The 19728-nt window shown below is 41.8% G+C and overlaps 2 protein-coding genes across 2 annotated transcripts in view; one reads left to right on the forward strand and one right to left on the reverse strand.

The window, feature by feature from the left end:
• Nucleotides 1-4361, forward strand: part of LOC308111973 (transmembrane protein 132C) — a 151682-nt gene extending 147321 nt beyond the window's left edge. The window contains exons 8-9 of the mRNA XM_080467135.1: nt 885-1076; nt 2512-4361. Of these exons, the coding sequence (XP_080323261.1) occupies nt 885-1076; nt 2512-3684 (1365 nt within the window). The 3' untranslated portion in view covers nt 3685-4361. The remainder of the gene's footprint in view (nt 1-884; nt 1077-2511) is intronic.
• Nucleotides 4362-13365: 9004 nt separating this feature from the next.
• The window catches only part of slc15a4 (solute carrier family 15 member 4), a 32896-nt gene continuing 26533 nt past the window's right edge, over nt 13366-19728 (reverse strand). The window contains exon 9 of the mRNA XM_080466779.1: nt 13366-15103. Coding sequence (XP_080322905.1) covers nt 14952-15103 — 152 coding nt within the window. The 3' untranslated portion in view covers nt 13366-14951. The remainder of the gene's footprint in view (nt 15104-19728) is intronic.

Below are 19728 nucleotides of genomic sequence, written 5' to 3' on the forward strand. Positions count from 1 at the left end.
AAATGAAAAAGCTTTCATGAACAGGCTATACAAAGGGTTTGTCACCATTGTGGAGCAGCACAGCTGTAATTGTTCATACCAGAATGTCACAAGCTACTGCGTGGCAATCATGTGTTATGTGGATTTTGGAGGGAAAGAAACTCAAATTTTTTCACCTTTTCTTTTTTCAGATCACTTGAAAAACACCAGAGCATGAATTACTTTTCTACTGACTGGCACCAGCAAGGCTTAATTTAATGTAAGATTAGCTCAAACTAGATTTAGAATGAGAAATCCAGATTTAAAACTAAACCGACCTCTCTTGCGCAGATAATCCGTCTTTAATAAATCCAACTTTTCTTTTTTTATCACCAACCAACCTATAGTTTAATCAAAACAAAGATGCACAAACATCTTTTGTTGCTGTCAGAAAGGAAACAACAAAGACATTTTTCGTTTTTCTATATCTCTCTTCCACTGCTCACATGCTTGCAGTAAATTATCACTTTATAATGAGATTCCCAGTTTTCTTTGAGAAGAGAAATGATGACGTTATATGAACAAATAACTTTAGTGCGTGGTTTATTTTGTGTCATCCTTTGAGAAATTTTAAATGCAATGCTTCACAAAATTCATTTGGCAGCTAATTTTGGGTCCCTGACGGATTGGAGTTTACCATTTAAGGACTTTATTAAAATATGATACAGGTTTAAGGCGGGGAGGACAATGGAGCAGCAAAGCAAAGTTGGTTGGGATCTTTCTGTATTTACTTAAAAGTCACTCTAAATTTATTGTTGCTCTGATTGAATTAGTATTAATTCGGTTTGGCGCAAACCAGCCTGAATGTCAAGCTTTGTCACCTTTTTCCTCCTTTTTTTTCTCTCCTGTCTTTCTTTTACGCCCAGGTCCTTTCACCTTTGTCGGATTCAATCCTGGCGGAGAAAACTGTCACGGTGGTGGATGACAAAGTGACCATCACGGAGTTGGGCGTCCAGCTCGTGACGGGTCTGTCCATGAATCTGCAGCTGAGCCCGGGAAGCAACAGGGCCATCCTCGCCACGACCACCACGCAGGACGTCCTGCAGAGTCCCAAACAGGTCAGGGCGACGAGAGATTTATCGATAAAGCTTTGTGCTTTCACCAACAGGATTCTTAATGAGAACTCGTTAGACAAAAACAATAGACAATTTAAGTAGATATTCACTGTTTTAGTAGTAATGAGAGTTATTGTTGCAGATTGATGAATTTATGAGATTATGTTTTTCTTTTATAGCTATCAAAGTTTATTACAGTTTCTTTTTCAAAATGGGCCGTGATTTGCTTTCAAATAGATTAGAAACAAACGAAAAACAACTTCTCTGCTTTGTTGTTCTTACTCCATCTTGTCAGCTCTATTTGAGACGAGGAATTGTGTTTATGTGTTTTACCCTACATTGTTTTCTTCTTCGTTTGATTAGAAAGAGAAATTTTGTCTCTTTTCAAACCAGAACTGTGAAAAAATGCATCCCACCGCCACAAATACTGGGATTTCCAAAACAAAACACGTACTTCTAATTTGTTATTTCATAAATAGCAGGAGTTTTTGGCGTGCTCACATGCACACGTCGGTTCATTTGTTTGTTCCGCACTATCCCTAACCGTCTTAACTCCAAGGCCAGAGTGTGACAGGAGTTTTTTTTTTTTTTTTATCCTCATGGGTGGCTAATAGAAATGGGGGATTAAAGAACATGCATAAAGTACTGTACAGAAAAATGACTCACAGCCCAAAACTTGGCTTTTCCATCATGTTTTGCCTCCCTTTTATAATTTGCTGTGGCCACCCTCACTGTGGCCGCTTTCATGTGCACGTCGAGTCCTCTCATGGCTGCTCCTCAGCAGTTCCTCTTTCCAACTGGAGACAAACGCAAAGGCCATTTATCTGCGGCATCTCCGCACGCAAAGTGTGATGATAAGCGCTGCACTGTAAGTCCGCTGGTCAGTAATTAGGACGCACTGACAGGCTGCTGAGGGGATCTACTTGTGCGCCTAGGGATTTGTCCTTTGGCGACATTAAATGGCAAATTGCGAAACTCCATTGGAAGGTGGTCTTAAGATGTGCGTGCCTGGTAAATCCTCAGTGGCATGAACAATGTTGAATGTTACGGTTCGATCTTCTCAGCTTATCTTTTAATCTGTATCCCCTTTGGCTTAGAGAGAATAGTCACTCAGTTAAGAGAAACATACAATATGCTGAGTGTTTTATTTCACTAAAAATACCCTGCACAAGATTTATATATACTCTTGGTCTCTGAGGGGCATTAAACACAAGAGGTCGGAAATGCAAATAATAATCTTGTGGATCTTAATTCCAATTCACTATACTCGTAATAATATAATCTATTGGAAAGCAAACTCATTGACATCAGTCTGTTCAAGTCTGTTTCTGTGCCATATTCAGTAAGCTCCTTTTCTTTGTAATACTGCAGCAGACCTTATTGTTGTGTACCACTGACTTCTTTCTGTCTTTTTGTATGTGTTTTTGTAATTCCACAGGAGGCCTTGATCAGTGCCTGGCTGCAGTTCAGCGATGGCTCCGTAGCTCCACTGGACCTCTTCAACCCAGATTTCTTCGTCCTGACAGCCACCTCCCTGAACGAAGAAGTGGTGACAGTGCAGCAGGACCCCACGTGGAAGTGGCCTGTCATCGTAACAGAGGCGGAGGGTCAAGGCCTGCTGGTCAGGGTGGAAATGACTGTTTGCGAGGTTTGCCAAAAGTTCAAGCGCCGTAGCATCCTGGCGGTGGGAAGCTGCAACATCAGGGTGAAGTTTGGTCAGAGCGACAGCTCGAGGGGCGGCAGCAGCGACTACAGCCCGGACGGCGACGATATGGAGAACAGAGGCAGGCTCTCCTCATCCTCGCAGGACAGGACCGGCCTCGAAACCCACTACTACGGCAGCTCCATCTCTGACATGGAGGACGGGGTGCTGGGGAGAGCCACCACTACCAGGAGCGCCATAGTGCGCCGACCCAATGGGGACAAACTTTCAGATGATGGCAGCCAAAACGTACCGATCGACTTTGCTGACTTCCCGGCCCAGGTGGATCTCCCTCGCGGGCGCAATATGGACGATGAACTCATTCAGACGGCCCGGGGGCTCACAGACTTGGAGATCGGCATGTATGCCCTGTTGGGAGTCTTCTGCCTTGCCATCCTGGTTTTTCTTATTAACTGCATTTCCTACACTCTCAAGTACCGCCACAAGGAGCTCTCCATCGAGGGACAGGAGAACATGAACCACGCCCACGATTGGGTGTGGCTCGGGAACGAGGCGGAGCTACTCGAGAGCCAAATCAGTCTTTCGCCTCAGCAAGAGGAACAAACCTCCATGATGGACTCGGGCAGCGGCCTCGAGGAGGGCAGCCACTTGTTGAACGGGGGCTCCGCCCAAAAGAACGTGCAGAGCCAAGTGCACCGGGCGGCGGACACGGGCTGCATAGCCAAGGACAGCAAGGGAGACTCCCCCACCACCAAAAGGAAGCGGGTCAAGTTCACCACGTTCACCACCATCCCATCGGACAGTAGCTACCCCACTGTGAACACACTGACTGGAAGCCACAGCCAGGACATTAAGTGGGTGTGCCAAGACGTGCAGCTGGGGGACTCCAAGGAGCTGCGCAATTACATGGAACGGCTAAATGACAGTGCTTTAAAAGAGGTGGCATAATGAACTGTGTGCACTTGGAACAAACTCACCCTTATGCCTTTCTAGAGGAAAGAGTATCTCAACAGGAACCAGGCCGTTCGCAGGCCAAAGAGGAGTGCATTTACTTCTGAATCACCCCAAACTGCCAAAGGGTCATTAAATTAAAGAGGACTGCCCCGGTTTTACAAAGAGACTAATGATAAAAAATATGAGGACGTCATGTAGTTTCTTTTTGTTTTTTTGTTTTTTATCAGACGACTACCTTTTTATCATCACGTTATTATCACAAGGTTTAGAAACAAGTAATGATTCGTTAATGATGACCTGTGATACCCGGATGACAACTAGATTTGAAAAACAGCCCGTAAAAAGACTAGATAGATGTTCTGATTGTGTGTGCACATTAAATGGCTTTGGAATTTTTGTACCACTTTGAATATTAATTTCGTATGTCAGATCCTTATTCGGTGGGAATAGGAGCTCTGGAAAGACTAAAAAGTGAGCTAAGAGAAATTTCTGCATGTCATTAAAAAAAAAAAAAAAAAAAAAAGGCACAAATGCTCTGGTTCATTCTCATCCCCGTTACCCAGGCAGAAGATCTGTTATGTATATACTGAACAGTCTCCAAAGTATTGTATTGTTGCTCTGTATATTGTATTTTCATAACATTTAAGGAATACACCACAATGTCAAGAGTGTCTATCAGCTTTTATTGACCGCCACATCATGAGGCCATTCATTTAGATTAACTGACTATGATGGTGAAGGTGGAAGGGAGCGACAATTATACATTAATTGTTGTGTCGAGGAGGATTTTATTAGATGCAATTTACACACAAGCCACAAGCCAATCCTTTATTTGATTTTAATGCTGGCGAGAGGAGAAACTGTTCAATCCTTTCCTCTTAGAGCACAGTATCCTCCACTGCTCGCGATTTTATGGAGGAGATTTCAACCACCACTTATACGTTTTGTGAGCTTTAAAGAAAAATGCCAATTAATGTCTTGTTAACCTCTGTACCAATGCCAGCAGTGAAAGCCTACTATGCTCACGGTCTCTTAGTGGGCATACAGATGCAAAACGAAGCGAAGGTGGGAAATGTTTTCTTTTTTTGAAAACGGATCGTTTATTATTCAGATAATTGCACAAATAATAATCATCTCTTGAAAACTTCCTAAACAAAGGCAGTGGGCTGAAAAATTGCATTTTGCTCAGTGAACAATATTATCATCACAGTGGTGCTGGCTGATTGCTTTTTTTTTTTTAAAACTTATTATTTTCTATCAAGCTGAGAAATGTTCACATTACGTTAACTGTTGCCGCAGTGTGGATCAGATTGTTATTAGGGAACATTCACAAACGTACCTGTGAGGGGGGAGCCGAGGCACTCCTGCAAATGGCCGCACTCGCCGGAGAATAATTAGGGTAGCCTTTTAGATTGGCTCAGTTATGTCAAGAGTCACTCCAGATGGCGTCCCGTCAGACGCCTGCATGGCAGTTGAGCCACTTTTCAGCTTTTATTAATTTGTTGTGTTTTTTGTTTTTTTAATTGTGCTCATTGATTCTCTTTTCTCCTCTCATGAAGCTGCTATCGATCCCCTCGTTGCCCAGGATATAGATTCACTCCGCAAAATATCAACAAATGGTGTTCAAAAAGAAAGATAGCACAGAATAATAGAGGTGTTCTGGATGTGTTGGCTTTAACAAAAGAGGAGATTCTAATACGCCCGTTTGATGAGAAATCAAAGCCTGCAAACAGCTGGCTCAGGTTAACATGGAGACCTTAAACAGACGATGACAGATGGACTCGCTCGCACGTGTTTCTTTAAGCACAATCAAATGTGTGAAAATCCTTTACAGAGGGTGATGTATTGAACGATTTATTATCTATACAGTTCATCTCCTTTTTGCTTCATAAGATTTCAGCTGTGTGGTGGACGAATCACTCCGAGAGGAAACTAAACTAGCTGCATATAAACCCATTTTACAAGGATCACTGTGATCTGAACTCTTCGGCCTCCGATTGGATTGGAATCATCGAGAGATTACTTGGCTGTAGATATAAACACCTAGAAGTATCTATGGGTTTTTGTTAGTCTGATTTAGTGGTGAGTGAGGATCGGTTGGCTTTAGAGCTGAAAGATTAGGGAGAAGCATTCAGAAACTGGGAAAGGTGGAACACAGAGTCACCCCCGTCTGTGTGAGGCGTCACATTGAATGAATGAATGTTTTCAGTCAGTAAAATGGAACTAAAAGGAAATAAATATAAAAAGGGAAAATTATTGTAAGCAGTCTTTACTCACCTGGAACGAAATAAGCCAGATAGAAAATGAAATGCGACAACAGCTTATCGATTGTAAACAAATCAAATATGGCATGGCATTACATTACATATGACATTCAAATTTATGTTTGGCAGATTAGTTTTTAGTTGTACTTCAGTTCTCAGAAACACTGTAAATCCCATGCAACTGGGAACATTTATTTCCCTTTTAAATCGCAGCACATTTTGAAGGGTGCATTTGTAGGATGAGCAGCAGAGATGAGTATGAGATTTGCACCCAACAGAAATTTGCCTTGTTTAGAGTTTCTGGTAGTTGAGGGGATGACAAGTCATCTGATCGATGAAAATCCCACAGCTGCCCAATCTGGGACCAAACTATCCAGAGTGGATTTATCAGTCTACCTCCAGAATTCCGGCGTGGAGAGAATGGATTTACCAGGCTGGCTCTAACCCTAAAGTGTGACCACCATGAGGACGAGGTGCCAGCCTGCTGTGGCTGTCTATCGTTCTTTCACACGCCACTGAGGCTCCTGTGGATTAAAATAATTGTTAAATTGGCAATATCTCTTGTCTCTTCAGTCTTCAACGGCAAAAAATATCTGCTTGATATAAGAGAGAGAAGATTTGACAGACATTTAATTTACTAAAACAATTTGGTGCTGAGAAAATTGTTTGAAAAAAAAATTTAAGTAAGTGAAGCTTTAACTTCAATGTTGATGATCGGTCCATTAACATGTTTTAAATAACCATCTACATGCAAAGCCAAAACCAAACTCTGTCTGAATGTCCTGCTGTTTGAATAGCGTTGGAGAATGGCTGTTCTGGTTCTCTGAACCTGCGGTGTTGAAACGCTCCTTGTTGCTTCTCCACAGTTCAGTTTCCAAAACAATAACATTTATTTTGTATCACTTCAAATAAACATTGCAATTCTGTTCTAATCAGTAATCTCTCCCTATTGAACTTACGTTTCCTAGTTGTACAATAATATAAACACCATTTTTTTGAGGAACTTGACTAATAAAAGAATTCAGCTTTTCCGTAAAGGAGAAAATCCACACCGTGGCAGTTTGTTTAATCAGCTGTTAGCAATATAGCGTGCACTGAAACAATAACTCTCCTTTGCTCTGTTTCTGCTCTGCCTCTGCAGCCTCCTGTGTGGTTTCCCTTTTGTGTGTGGCTTTATCGGTGGCTGCAGGGGGACTGAGGCAGCTTCGCCGTGCAGCACGCTCTGTGCAGTGGGTCAGTCGCGGCTGCGCTCGGCCCTGTGGACTGTGAAGGGCGAGGAGAGCCCGTGTAGATATGGGAGGGCTTTTCACTGTCAGCCACATGGGGCATGATTGATGGAGAGCCCATGTGTAATTAAAACACCTTTCTAACTCTTTTCCGTGACCATTGTCGATGGCTTCCACTTCTTTAGGCAGGATCAGATCATTAAAAAGGCCCACCGCATCCACTCCCTTGAGGGGCCGCGTCAGATGTGTCCGTACCTGCAGGAATGTGGCAAAGGCGATATAATGACTATATTCAGTTCAATTCTTGCAGCATCATAACTCAAGATGCTTTTTGCTGGCCTTGAAGTCCTGAATTCTTTGAAATGGGATAGGAAAAAAAAAAAAATCTTCCCTAGGCTTCCATCTTAAATGGATTTTTAATTAAATTGATGATGTGAGACCAACAAACTCACTAATGGTTGGCTGTGCTCCCTGTGGTCCTAATGTGCCGAGCCAGTATTTGCAATTTCCAAATGATTATTCACTGCTTGATTTATGTTGCTTCCTTTGAATTTCTTAAAGCCAGTTCACAGTAGTTTTTAAAGCCAGTTCACAGTAGTTTTACAACTAAACACATTCGTGCGTGCGCAGACACACGCACATACAATGACGTAGAGGAGAAAAGGAGCGGCTGACAAGGTCAGTTTATCGTACTGTACTGTCCTGACTGGTTTTTACAGATGGACGCAGGCAGCCAAAGACAACACTGTTCAGATGCAAAACCCATGTCCAAAGTACAGTATGTGTCCTAAAAACACAATCTCCTACCTGAACACACAGGACCGGAGTTCATTCGGGCGAACCCCGTTAGTGACGTAAGATAAAACGATAAAAGAAATCCACTTAACAGAATTGCCGGGGACGAGTCGCTCCTCATTTATTACTCCACTAGTACTTAATGTTCCTCCTTAGGATAATATACACGGTTCAATTCGTGAAGGAACTGCATGTCGAGCCACTTTCCTTTCTGTGATGAAAGACAAAATAACCTAAATTAATTCGTGTCTTATTAAAACACAATTTTTCGATGTTTGAAATAAATGTATTGATCATTCATATCTAGCCGTAGTTCACAAACGAAGTGCCGTGGCTGCCGCCGCTCTATAAGCAAGAGTTTCACGCATGAGTTTGTTTCTGCTGCCGATGAAAACCAACAGCTTTTGTACTATGTTTTAAACACATTAGGAATTTTGACATAAATCAAAAAGTACTCCTTTGCCTTTTTCCTGACTCCTGGTGGAGCTGCATTCATTTCTAAGAGGGTGGAATAGGTTATGTTTTCTATTAAAGTAACCCAGTACATATAGTCAATCCTTCAGACACCAATCGACCTCAGATGTAAGTTTTGGACTGTTTTGTGGACTGTGTGTGGAAAGCGGAATGCCTGCTGTAAAGAGTATTGCCGTATTACAATTGCAAAGGTTGAAGGCTGTATATAAAGACCTACCACACCAACATTCTGCCAAAAAGTATTTGTACTGCGTCCTGGTGGCGCAGCATTCATTTCTTATATCTGCATTACGATGATTAAACAGAACTGGAGCTATAAGACTGAAAGGCTGATACACTAACAGCCATATATATGTCAGGGAGGCTGTAACCGACGTCTGTCATATCACGGAGCTGAACTCAGCGAACCGCAAGCCGGTCAGGTCGCCAGTCCATCACAAAAACACAGCCGGTCACACACAGTCACAATGAGGGGCAATTTTTGAGTCACTAAAATACATGTTTTTGGACTGTGAGAGGAAACCGGAGCAGCCGGAGAAAACACAGTCACACAGAAAAGCCTCCAGATATTCTCACTGTGAGACCAAAGTCCCAAACATCACATCCACCACGTGGCCCATAAAGGAGGATACTTCAGTTTTTAAAGTAAGTTAAAGTGCAAACCTTGTGAGTGTTACAGGTGCAAAGGTATGAAGACCTTCCATTCAAAGTAATAATGTATAACTGATATAATAATAAAAAAAATGTATTGCCCATGAATCTCAATGGCTGTTAACCAAATTGTTTGTTGAAACACATTAGGAAATTATTCATGTTTAACCAAAAAGTTTGAGATTAGAAGAAGTTATTTCACTCTTATTTTATAAAGAAACATTTATTTAATATATTAATAGTGCAATAAATAAATAAATAAAAGTCAGGCCCTGCCAAAACATGAGCGACTCAAGGATCCTGTAAGTTCAGAATGTATTTCACCTTGTGCTGTTTTCCTACAACCAGTCTGTCACCTGGTTTGTTGCTACTGGACAAACTGCCCCATGACACAAAGAAACATAATGCCATTGATTGACTTTACGTTCTACTACACATCATGTATTTATTTATTTTTTTCGTTTTGGACGAGCTGTGACTTGATGAATGGGGTTTTGATTCAGACAAAGTAATAGCACTCATTCACACACACTTTGGCTTAACAGATGTACGAGAGTGAATATAAGCAATGACTCAAAACAACTCCAAGGCAACAAACTAATACAGTTAGTGAAGCCTTTCAGCAGCATGACTTGAGCGCCCAACCATGTCATTTAGATATATTGGCCCAGAAAAGGAAGTGGGCGCCGCCGCGCTCGAGGGAGTGACATATCAGGCGGCGCTCCGAGGCCGGTCGAGGTGTCTCTCTGACTGCAAGAAAACAAGGGAAGGTCAGAGGGCGGGCGAGATACACCTGGCACACGGGGCACCCTTCAGTGAGGCTGCAGAAGATTTATCTTTGAGACCGGCTCTGTTTTATGGGAGTGAACTCCCATTCTGTACAAATAAGATGCACTAAAGCACAGAGCCTTCATGTAATAACCGCGGCTGATGCCGTAAATCCAGATGGATGTACGCCGTTAAAGCAGTTTACGGTTGCTTATTTCACAGATCATCTGTCTGAACGAACATCCCCGGCCCGTCGTCGAGCTCAGCCCCACAAAAAAAATAAAAAATAAGTAAATAAAAAAAAGAGATCTGCTCACAAGTGACAAGACAAGCACATTTTCTGGAAAACGAGATTGAGAGCGGCTCTACATATGTTTACCTGTTCGTAGCTCATCTCCTCGGCTTGTCTTCATCAGTTTAGCACGATGGAACCAGTTCAACCTCGAGAATAAAGAAAGAAAAGAAGAAGAAGAAAAAAGTGCCAGTCGGAATGTCCCTCAGAAACGGCTCCAGGACGCCGCCAACAAAGACAGCTCCGATAACATAATTAGGTCTATGTAAATGTGGATGATTAGTACTTGGAGATGGGCGAGGGATGTGTGCCTGCCCGCTTTCTTAAACATTGTGTCTGCATTAGCTTATCTTAATTAACATACCATGATACCTCCTAATCCTCCAATTAGTGGAGCAACATCTTCAGGAGCATCTGCTGCCAGCCGCTCATTACACAGGTAAGACTCACTAATGCAATTAAAGGCACTTTTACACCTACTGGTGATGGTCGACTGCCTGAAAGTCACTGACTTACAGCACGTGGAATGGACTCAAGGTCAGCTTCACCTGCTAATAACCAGCTATACATTGAATAAACTGGAAAACTGTGTACCGAATATGTGAACGCTGTTACCTGAAACCAAAGGTGACCAGAGAAAGTGAAAGTTTCTTGTTTTGATCATTACAGTCTTGATGAACAAGACTTTTTTCAGGTTATATATATACTTGTTAGTTGTTGTTTTCTTTCAGAGTAGCCAGTCATTCAGCATTAATATGAGTTCCTTGATTGTTTTTTTGTTTGGTTTTTTTTTTAAGTACGTTTGATTGTTACAGAAACAAGTGTTACTTCACAGCTGAATACGGTTTCCAAACCAGAAAGCAAATGAGACAAATAAAAGGCTAATATTTGGTTGAGAATGAAACATACCGTCAGGAATTCAACATCAGCGTCTCTTAAGTTGCAGCTGGAAATATTAAGCTTATTTCTGAAGCTTGATCTTGTGAAGTTTTAAAGCTTTTTCTCAGTTTTGCATTTTAACATTATTTTGCACAAAGGTGCAGCTCAGACTGATGGGGGGGGCTGCTTCTAACTTTCAGGGGGTGTTGGTATTTGGACCTGCTTTTATGACGTTTATATGATAATTGTCTTGCAGCTGCTCCATACCAGGGTCACCACAGCAGATCACGAGATCCCTTGGACTCGGCACAAGGTTTTCTGTTGGATGTCTTTCCTGATGCAAAACCTCTGTGGGCTTCAAACACGGAACAAGTTTCGTGCTCAAACCGATTGGCCACCATGATATAATGTGATATTGAAATGCAATTTTAATCTCGAAGATTGTTCAAAATACGACCCGAGAGAGAGCCGACCACACAGGAATACATTTTTCTACAATCGTTCAACAGAGACGCACAGAACAGTTTTAACCCGTCAATGTCAAGGGTGTTTTATAAAAAGAGGATCCATCTGCAGATGTTGAAATACTTAAGAATAAATCGCAGCAGAGGAACAGCAGCTTTACATAACCATAATCTAGCAGAAGGTTTAGTTTCCCAATGCTGTTCCCCCTGAGCTCTGCAGAACATGCTTTGTCCAACTCCAACAATAGCTACATATAGACTGTCAAAGTATAAATTCTTAAATAGTTAAGGTAAAATTCTTTGTTAAAAGTTCCTCCATTTTTCTTTGACTTTATAAAAGTGTCTGCTGTGTTTTTCTATTTTTTCACATTTGGCTTTGTTACTCACAGTCTCTATGCAGGGGTGTCATAACACTTTTGACAAGAAAATACCTTTCATTTTTCAGTTTACAGTTCCGAGGTTGACATTGTATTCAATCATATATCAGTTCAAATATTTCACCTTTTTTTTTTCCTCTTGTCCTTTTTCAAGACAAAGTAGTGAAAATGGTGTGCATAGTGTATAAGACATGACAGAAAGTGTTTGATTACAGTAATCTGGTGAAAAATTTAAGCGATGAAAAAATCAATAAGGTTGATTTTGGCTGGTTTTAGGTTTGACTGTTCATTTTTTTGCTTTTCTGATTTTTGGAAAACCTTTGAAATGTTCCTGAATGTTACCTCAAGGTTAGAATTTCTGAGCATGTTCATGATTGTGCTGGTTTGAAACAGGAGCCGGGTGAGAAGAGACTGAACTGTAATATAAGCACGGACCAAAAAGAAAAAAAAAAGGATTATTATTCTAGATTACACGCAGCATCATTAATAGATTGATAAACTTCAGAGGCCGAGCTTCACCTTCGCACATAAACATGTTATGAAATTATTTTAAGAATTCAGAGAAAAGGTTTGTACCTAAAAAATTGCTGCTCACTTAACCCATAAATCACTTAAACAATATATAGCGAGGTGGGTACCCAAACTATCTCAGTGCTTTTTTGCCTTAAAGTTCTGCCTCCATAATCGCCTCCACGTGTCAGAAACTCTCCTCAACATGAGAAACAAGCCGCCACACTAGAATTATGACCTGGAGGCGTTGTGTTGGTTTCAAACATCAAGCTGTCTGTTCTGTCACGGCGATGCGGGCCCTGACCAAATTAAACAGGAAATGGCCCTCTTCGAGCCTCATGGCCGGGAGGCCTCGGCATTAAAAAACTGATCCGCGATGACGTTGATTCCAATCTGCGTCTGATGAAACTAAGAAGAAATATGCTGCTTTCCCCACTGGGAATGCAAAATGAGCCTTTACACCTCTGTGTTAGCAACCTTTTCTTTCCTCACAGCCTGCCACAGGGTGTGTTTTTTTTTTGTGTAGTATAAATAATTTAGGCACTCCACTTTGAATTTGCCTCAGGACCAACAAACCATAACCCTAATTATGAGTGCCGGGCTTTAAAGGCACAATCCGTGATTCACATGTAAACAACGGCGTCGCCACGCCGCCTGAATTTATAACACGGGAGCGCAACATGCTCTCACTCCCCTTATTGTTTTTTTGATGCTTAAAAAGAATTACTTTACATCAGCGATCATCGCGAACAAAGGATTAAATATTGAGAGGACATGAATAAAACACAAGTATAAAAGTAGACTACAAATTTTTCATTGGTACATACTCAGGACTGTAAAAACCTGCAACAAAGAAGAAAATACCTAAAACAGAAATGCAAAACCAACAAAAAAAAGTGTGTAATAAAGAGGGCGATGCTTTTTGGAGCTTCTGCGTGCTGAAATGACATCAGTTCACAACTGTTTATTGTAATATTCTTTAATAGGCGTCAAAATAACCGCAAAACAATATCCAGTCCGATGACATGTTTGAAACATAAGATCATTTTAAAATAAAGATTACAAAACTCTTTTGAAAATGACTGCCATGACAAAGCGAGGAGATATAAAATATGCAATAAAACATCAAAACACACATCCAATCAAATGTCATAAATCAGTCCATCAGGCTTTCTCATGTCATTCAGATCGATTCTGCTTTTTATGTGCCGTTAGGAACGTAACTTTATTCACACCAGACGACAAACGCCGCTTTGAGCTCCTTAAAGGCAGTTTTAAACTTCTTGGAAACGTGTGCCACCTGACACCATCCCTCGAGCCCTGAGAGTTCTTTTTTTTTTTTCTTCTTTTCTTTTGTTTTAATAAAAGTCAATACCTTGTACTCAGGATCGAAGAAACACACGTACACTTATCCTGAAGAACAATAAGCTGAAAACAAATGCATCACAGCCTCATAAATACAATAACAAAAACACAAGCCTCTTTTATTTAGAAGATTTTCTAACAAGGCTGCAAAGTCATGATAACACAGGAAAAGAAAAAAATTTACATTTTAATTTATATGTATTATAACTCCTTTTGATCACGACCCAAGCAATAATGCCGCACTTCTTTAGGATCTGCTTAAGCTCGGTTAGTTTAATACTAACGATTTTCACAAACTTGACCAGAAATGAAAAGCTGCTGTGAAGCTTCATGATGGTTGTGGCGTATTCGCAACGCCGTCGTCAGTCGTGTGTGGTGCTGTCTGGGGATTCATAGCGATTTCATGTGGTGGATTTATGTGGCTTTAGAGTGTGTGCTGTAACCACAGGCAGTGGAAAGACCGTGGGAGATTTTTATTCTTTTCTTTTCTTTTCTTTCTTCTTCTTCTCATCTTTCAATGTTAGTTTTTAGCATTAGTTCAGTCAAACAGATTCCCAAGTGGGTTCATTTGAAATCTCCTCAGACAGAAAGGCCACCGATCAGCAACAACATGAAAGTTACCCTCAGCATTAAAACACAACATTCAATGTGATCACTGTTATGTTATCAGCGTCTGCAGCTCTTTAAATAAAAATACTGTGGACATTTAAGTACAGGTAATGCAGTAGTTTCCAGTTCTATTCTCAATAGTGAGGTACCCTTCAGTAAAACGATTAACAAAGGATGAAGTCCAAAAATAACTCTCTGTTAGAAAACATGAAGTAAAAATCGTATTATAAATCTCTGAAAACACAAGAGCTTAGTTTTTTTTTTTTTCATGACTAGAAAGTTGTCACATTATATGGCACCACTTCTCAAGTTGAGTGCAAATGATGGAAGAAAGGCAACAGGTGTAAACACAGAGGAGGGGGGGGGGGCGTACAGTCGAAGAGGATTCAAAATGCGTTTCAGTGGTACCTGTGCAAATCCAGTAACACCATCATAAAACATAAATAAAAGCACAGTCATGACAACATCACAACAGCTGCTGGATGATCAACCGAGTACTGATTTTCACAGGATCGTTGGGAGATGGGCGATAAGCAGGGGGAAGGCAGGTGGGTGGGTGGAGGGGGGGGGGTGGGTGGTGCCGGAGGTCAAGAGGAGATGGCTCTCTGCCGCTGGCTCCCCACTCGGCCCTTCTGCTTGTCGTACTTGACAGAAACAATGAGGAAGAACAGCAAGGTGACGCCCTGGATCCCCGCCAGGAGGAAGAAGTAGTAGTTCAGCTTGCAGTGATTGATATTACCTGCAAGAAAAGGAAAACAAGGACACGGTTTTAATAGAATATGTTACACTTCAACCGAGACTTGAAAACAATAACACTCGTGCTGAGGTGGTACTTAAAAACGGCACGGTAAAAAATGGCAAATATGGAAATTTGGGGAGAACAAAAGTGTCACTCAGAAGATATTCAGAGAGGGACAGCAGGAGGGTTCTTTCATCACAAAGTACTTCTCAGAGTTAAAAGAATACCAAAGGCAAAGGTAAATGGCCACGAGCTTGTAACGGTGGCACGTTGCTCCGTATTTGTCGACATGAAAGGCGGGCTTGAAGTGAGCATGGCGGGGAAACATAATTCTGTCAGGAATTAAAATGCAGCGGGGGACGGGAGGGCTTGTTCCTACTCATTTCAGCGCCGTGAAACCCTCTGAAAAGTGAAGACGATTGACCCCGGCACTTCAGCGCTGATACAGGAGGGCGGCGTTGATGATGTGGGACTTGAAGCATCAAAAATAACGGAGCAATACAGGCCCTCAGCCGTGATTCGAGCCGGGGAGTCTTTCATCTGAATTAAAGGACGGCTTGTTTCCCCGTGGGACTCGGAAGCAATAAAAACAAAAAAAAAAGAAGAAGGAGGGGAAAAAAATAAACTGATGCTATGGACTGTGATTTGTGAGACTGAGATATGACTTGTTTACAGGAGGGGGAAGAGGACAAACACACTGCGCTCAGGCTGACAAAAGCCGAGGACGTACGGCGAGTTTCAAGCTTTAGAAAAGTAGAATAATGGTATTGGTGGACATCTTCCACCCGCCGCTGTCCGACCGTGTTCAGACAACGCAGCCAACAGGCCTGTAACCATCTTATTTGTGTCTCTGTTGACCGTCGTGGCCGTCCTCATTCAGCAACGAAGCTCTAGAGAAGAGCTCAAAACAAATCCTGCTGTTGCCTTTCTCTGGGTTTACGTGGAGGGCAAAGCTGACAACAATACAACGGTTCCAGTGTGGAGAAGATACGGCCGACATTATTGCAGTTTCTGCCCTCTCAACCACGCAGGGGCCAACAAATGTACTTTGTGACCGTCAATGTGCAACGAGGCGCTTAGTTTGCCTTGTGAAGGACTCAGTCTGAGCGCCGGTCAGCGGCCCACAACTCTGAATGAGATAAATCAGTATAGAAGACGGATGAACGAGCTTCGGATAGATGCTTCATATCAACCGGAGATGTAACCGATTTTCTGACCCATGCTTTCACATAAGTCACAACCTCTTACGCAGTAATAACCGACTAATAGTATAAAATGAACAACAAAGCTGCTGTCTCTCTGTGCTTCTTTACTGAGAAACTGTTGATTTTCCCCTGAAGCTGTTGTCAATTACTATTTCAGTAACTCCTCTGAGCAGGAGGAGGAGCAAATCATTCATCCTGCATTAACTCGGTCCATCTCAACAGCAACACGAAACATGTCCGACTAAATATAAATAAATAAACAAGAATTGCTCAACTAACAAGAACTTAACTTTTGCTGCTCATTTGCAATCAGCTGTTCTCTTGTCAGTATTTGGCATTACAAATTGAAAACATTTCTCTCAAGAGCTCCTCACATTTTAATTTATAGAAACATTTTCCGCCAGCCGACTGACGTACCTTCAACTTAACTCAAAGAGTAAATTCTTTGCAGACTGAATCTCAAAGTGCCGAGAGCACAGAGACGATAAAAGCTAACGTTTACTTCCCCAACCAATTAGTTATAGTTGCTTTTAGTAACTCTTAAAGTAACTAAAAGTGTTAGCAGGCACTACTTCTCAGTGACATGCCGGCAGCTGATAACAGCTGACGTGACGCACGCCAGTGAATACAGATGGATCCATAGCTTATATCCCATGTTATGTGAAAAGGAGCCCATGTGAAGCCCCCAAGGTGTCGGCTGTCTTCCTCTGAAGGCTCCTATTAGCTCCTTCATGTGGCGCTGTCACACTGAATAAAGAGGCAGGGGAAGGAAAGCAGGCTTGATTTTAATTGGATATTTGTGCAATTCTCAACTCCGTTTCTGTGTACTAAAGTACAATTTAATTACACCTGCCACATTAAAATCGATGACCCCCGGATCTGAAGGGCTCGATTGTTTTTGGGTTTTTTTCCTCATTTCTTTCACTTTGCTCATTTTCTGGCCATTTTGCGGGAACATTCTAAAGACATTTTCGATTTCATGCAGGATTTTCACAGCAAAGAGGAGCCACTCAAATCCAAAATGTGGTTGAGGCAACCGTCTCTTGCCAAAACCGAGGTTTGTTTTGTAAACTATCCATCTTCTATATCGCTTTGTCCTGTTCAGGGTTGGGTGAGTTAATCCCATCGTACAGCTTGGACGGGTCACCAGTCAGACAACCACACCCTCACATCCACAACTAAGGGCAGTTTAGAGTAGGAACGCACCGATACCACTTCCTTAAAAGACGAGTAGAACCACACGTACTAACCTTGAGCCACGAGCCGATACCGAACACAGACACAAGTACTTATTGAATCTCATTAAGCCTAATTTGTACTCCAGAGGGAATCGCCAGATGAAGGCTACACGTAGCCGCGAACCTTCGCCGCACAGCCTCTGTGTCGGCTTGAAGTGTAACTATCTGCGTAGAGAGACACTCAGCACTGCCATGTGCATGCGGCCTCACTGGTGTGTGAACTCTTTAGCATGTAGCATGTAGCACAGCTCGGTGGGCAATCTTGTGCACGTGTGCCAAATAAAAGGTTGCAACCTGCTTCAAATTGTGCAACGACGACGGCAAAGGCAGCCAAATGTGATGCGGAAGAAAAGCAGAAGAGCAGAATGTTTAAGATGCAGCGGGGTCCATGTGGCGCACGACGAAGTGCACAGGGTCATTTTGTAGCAGCCGTTGGTAATTTGGTGGTAATTTAATCAGGATAAATGCTGCAGACGTTTTCCATGGCCCTCTGTTGTGCGCAGGACTTGTCAAAGTTGAGGCCACAGATTTATCAACCTGTCAGCTCGGCTCCCCTCAGGTGGCTGCGGGGATTTAATGTACTGAAGGACAAACTTTTATTAGAGTATAAAGCAGCTGTGGACAACCAGTAATACAACAGTCACTCATATCAATTTATAGATTTGTGCACAATGATTTAACATCATTCACTTGTTGTTTTTTTAAAACCCAAATGCATCGCCACGTTTTATTCTGTTCTCGATGCCCCTTTCCCCGTATGTAGATCAACAACTCATTTCAAAGAACCTTCTACTTGAGTGTGTTTCCTTCCGTACTGAAATACAACACGGAAGAGCACAAACATTTCAAGGTCGAGAACATACCAGTCAGAGGGCTGGCTGCACTGTATTCGCTCCATCACACAGATAAAGTCCACGGCTATGACAACCTACTGATGTGTGCGCCCGTGATGTATGGTTTGTGTCGTTTCTTGTAAAAATAAAAATGAACTGTTACCATCATCGTTATATATACAATGTACTCGAAATCGAAATTATACTATCCCTCTCTGATGTGTTTACTTATCATACCTTTTTCTTTCATTTAGACAATTTGACTAAATCAAAATATTGAATGGAGCCGAAAGTTATTATAACCAATTGAATTGAGTGTTAAGTGGAAATAAAAACAGACTGCAATATCGTAAAAGTCATTCCCAATAGAAGGTAAATCAGATTGAACTTTTAAATTAAAACTTTACCATATCGTGGAAAACATTGGCTCGATTTGACAGCTTCAATACATCTCCACAAAGTTAGAACAGAGCGACATCTACATTGTGTGGCATCCCCTACTCTTTTAAAACAATAGACTGTCGACGTCTGGAAAATGAGTAGAAATAAGGGATTAAGATTGTACTGCTTAATCTGACACTCGATTCAAAGATGCATTAATTGGACCACAAATCATTGACAGAAAGTAAAACGCTGATAGTTTGAAAAACGTGCATTTTGACTAATATGTGCTGAGACCTATAAAGGCAACTGAACCAGGCTGTTTCCCATCAGGTCCTGTGTACCATTGGCCACGCTACATCAGAGGCAGCCCGATGTTCTTCTACATGATTTAACACGGTGTCCTTTTCCACAGATCAAAGAGCAGGATTTGCTCATTGCAACTAAGTGATCCAGCTGCCTTGTATGATCCTGTGTGATCACACACCATAATGTCCCCCGCATATTGTGCACAGACGACTTCTCTCATGCGTTCTCTGTAGTGTGCAGGTTCTTGCAGATAATTAAAAATCAAGGAGACCAGAGGAACACTGCAATGATAGGACGCATCACTCGGAAGTGATTTTTTTGTCAATGGTCTGTGCACGAGGCCATTTGAAGCTTGAATTCTTTGAGTGAAGAACAGAGAGCCGGCGGATGACTCTGAAGTGCTGCCAGGGTATTAATGAAACGGGCAGCGAGCGAGAAACCTGATAACCCCATGTGCAGTTTTAACTTATTTTGTTGTCATCTTAATCCGGTCAAAAGGTTTAAATTGTGAGAAATAGATTTAAAAAAAAAAAAAAGGAAAGCAAGGTTTGAATAATTCATCAGGTACAAAACAAAGTGTTTGACAGCAGAACGCTGGAGGAATGGGAAAGCGGAAGGTGCTCGCATTTACAATCGATAATTTACTTTAACAGAAAGTA

The sequence above is a fragment of the Lipophrys pholis genome (genome assembly GCF_963383615.2).
Source record: "Lipophrys pholis genome assembly, chromosome: 7".
NCBI classification, from domain to species: Eukaryota; Metazoa; Chordata; class Actinopteri; order Blenniiformes; family Blenniidae; genus Lipophrys; species Lipophrys pholis.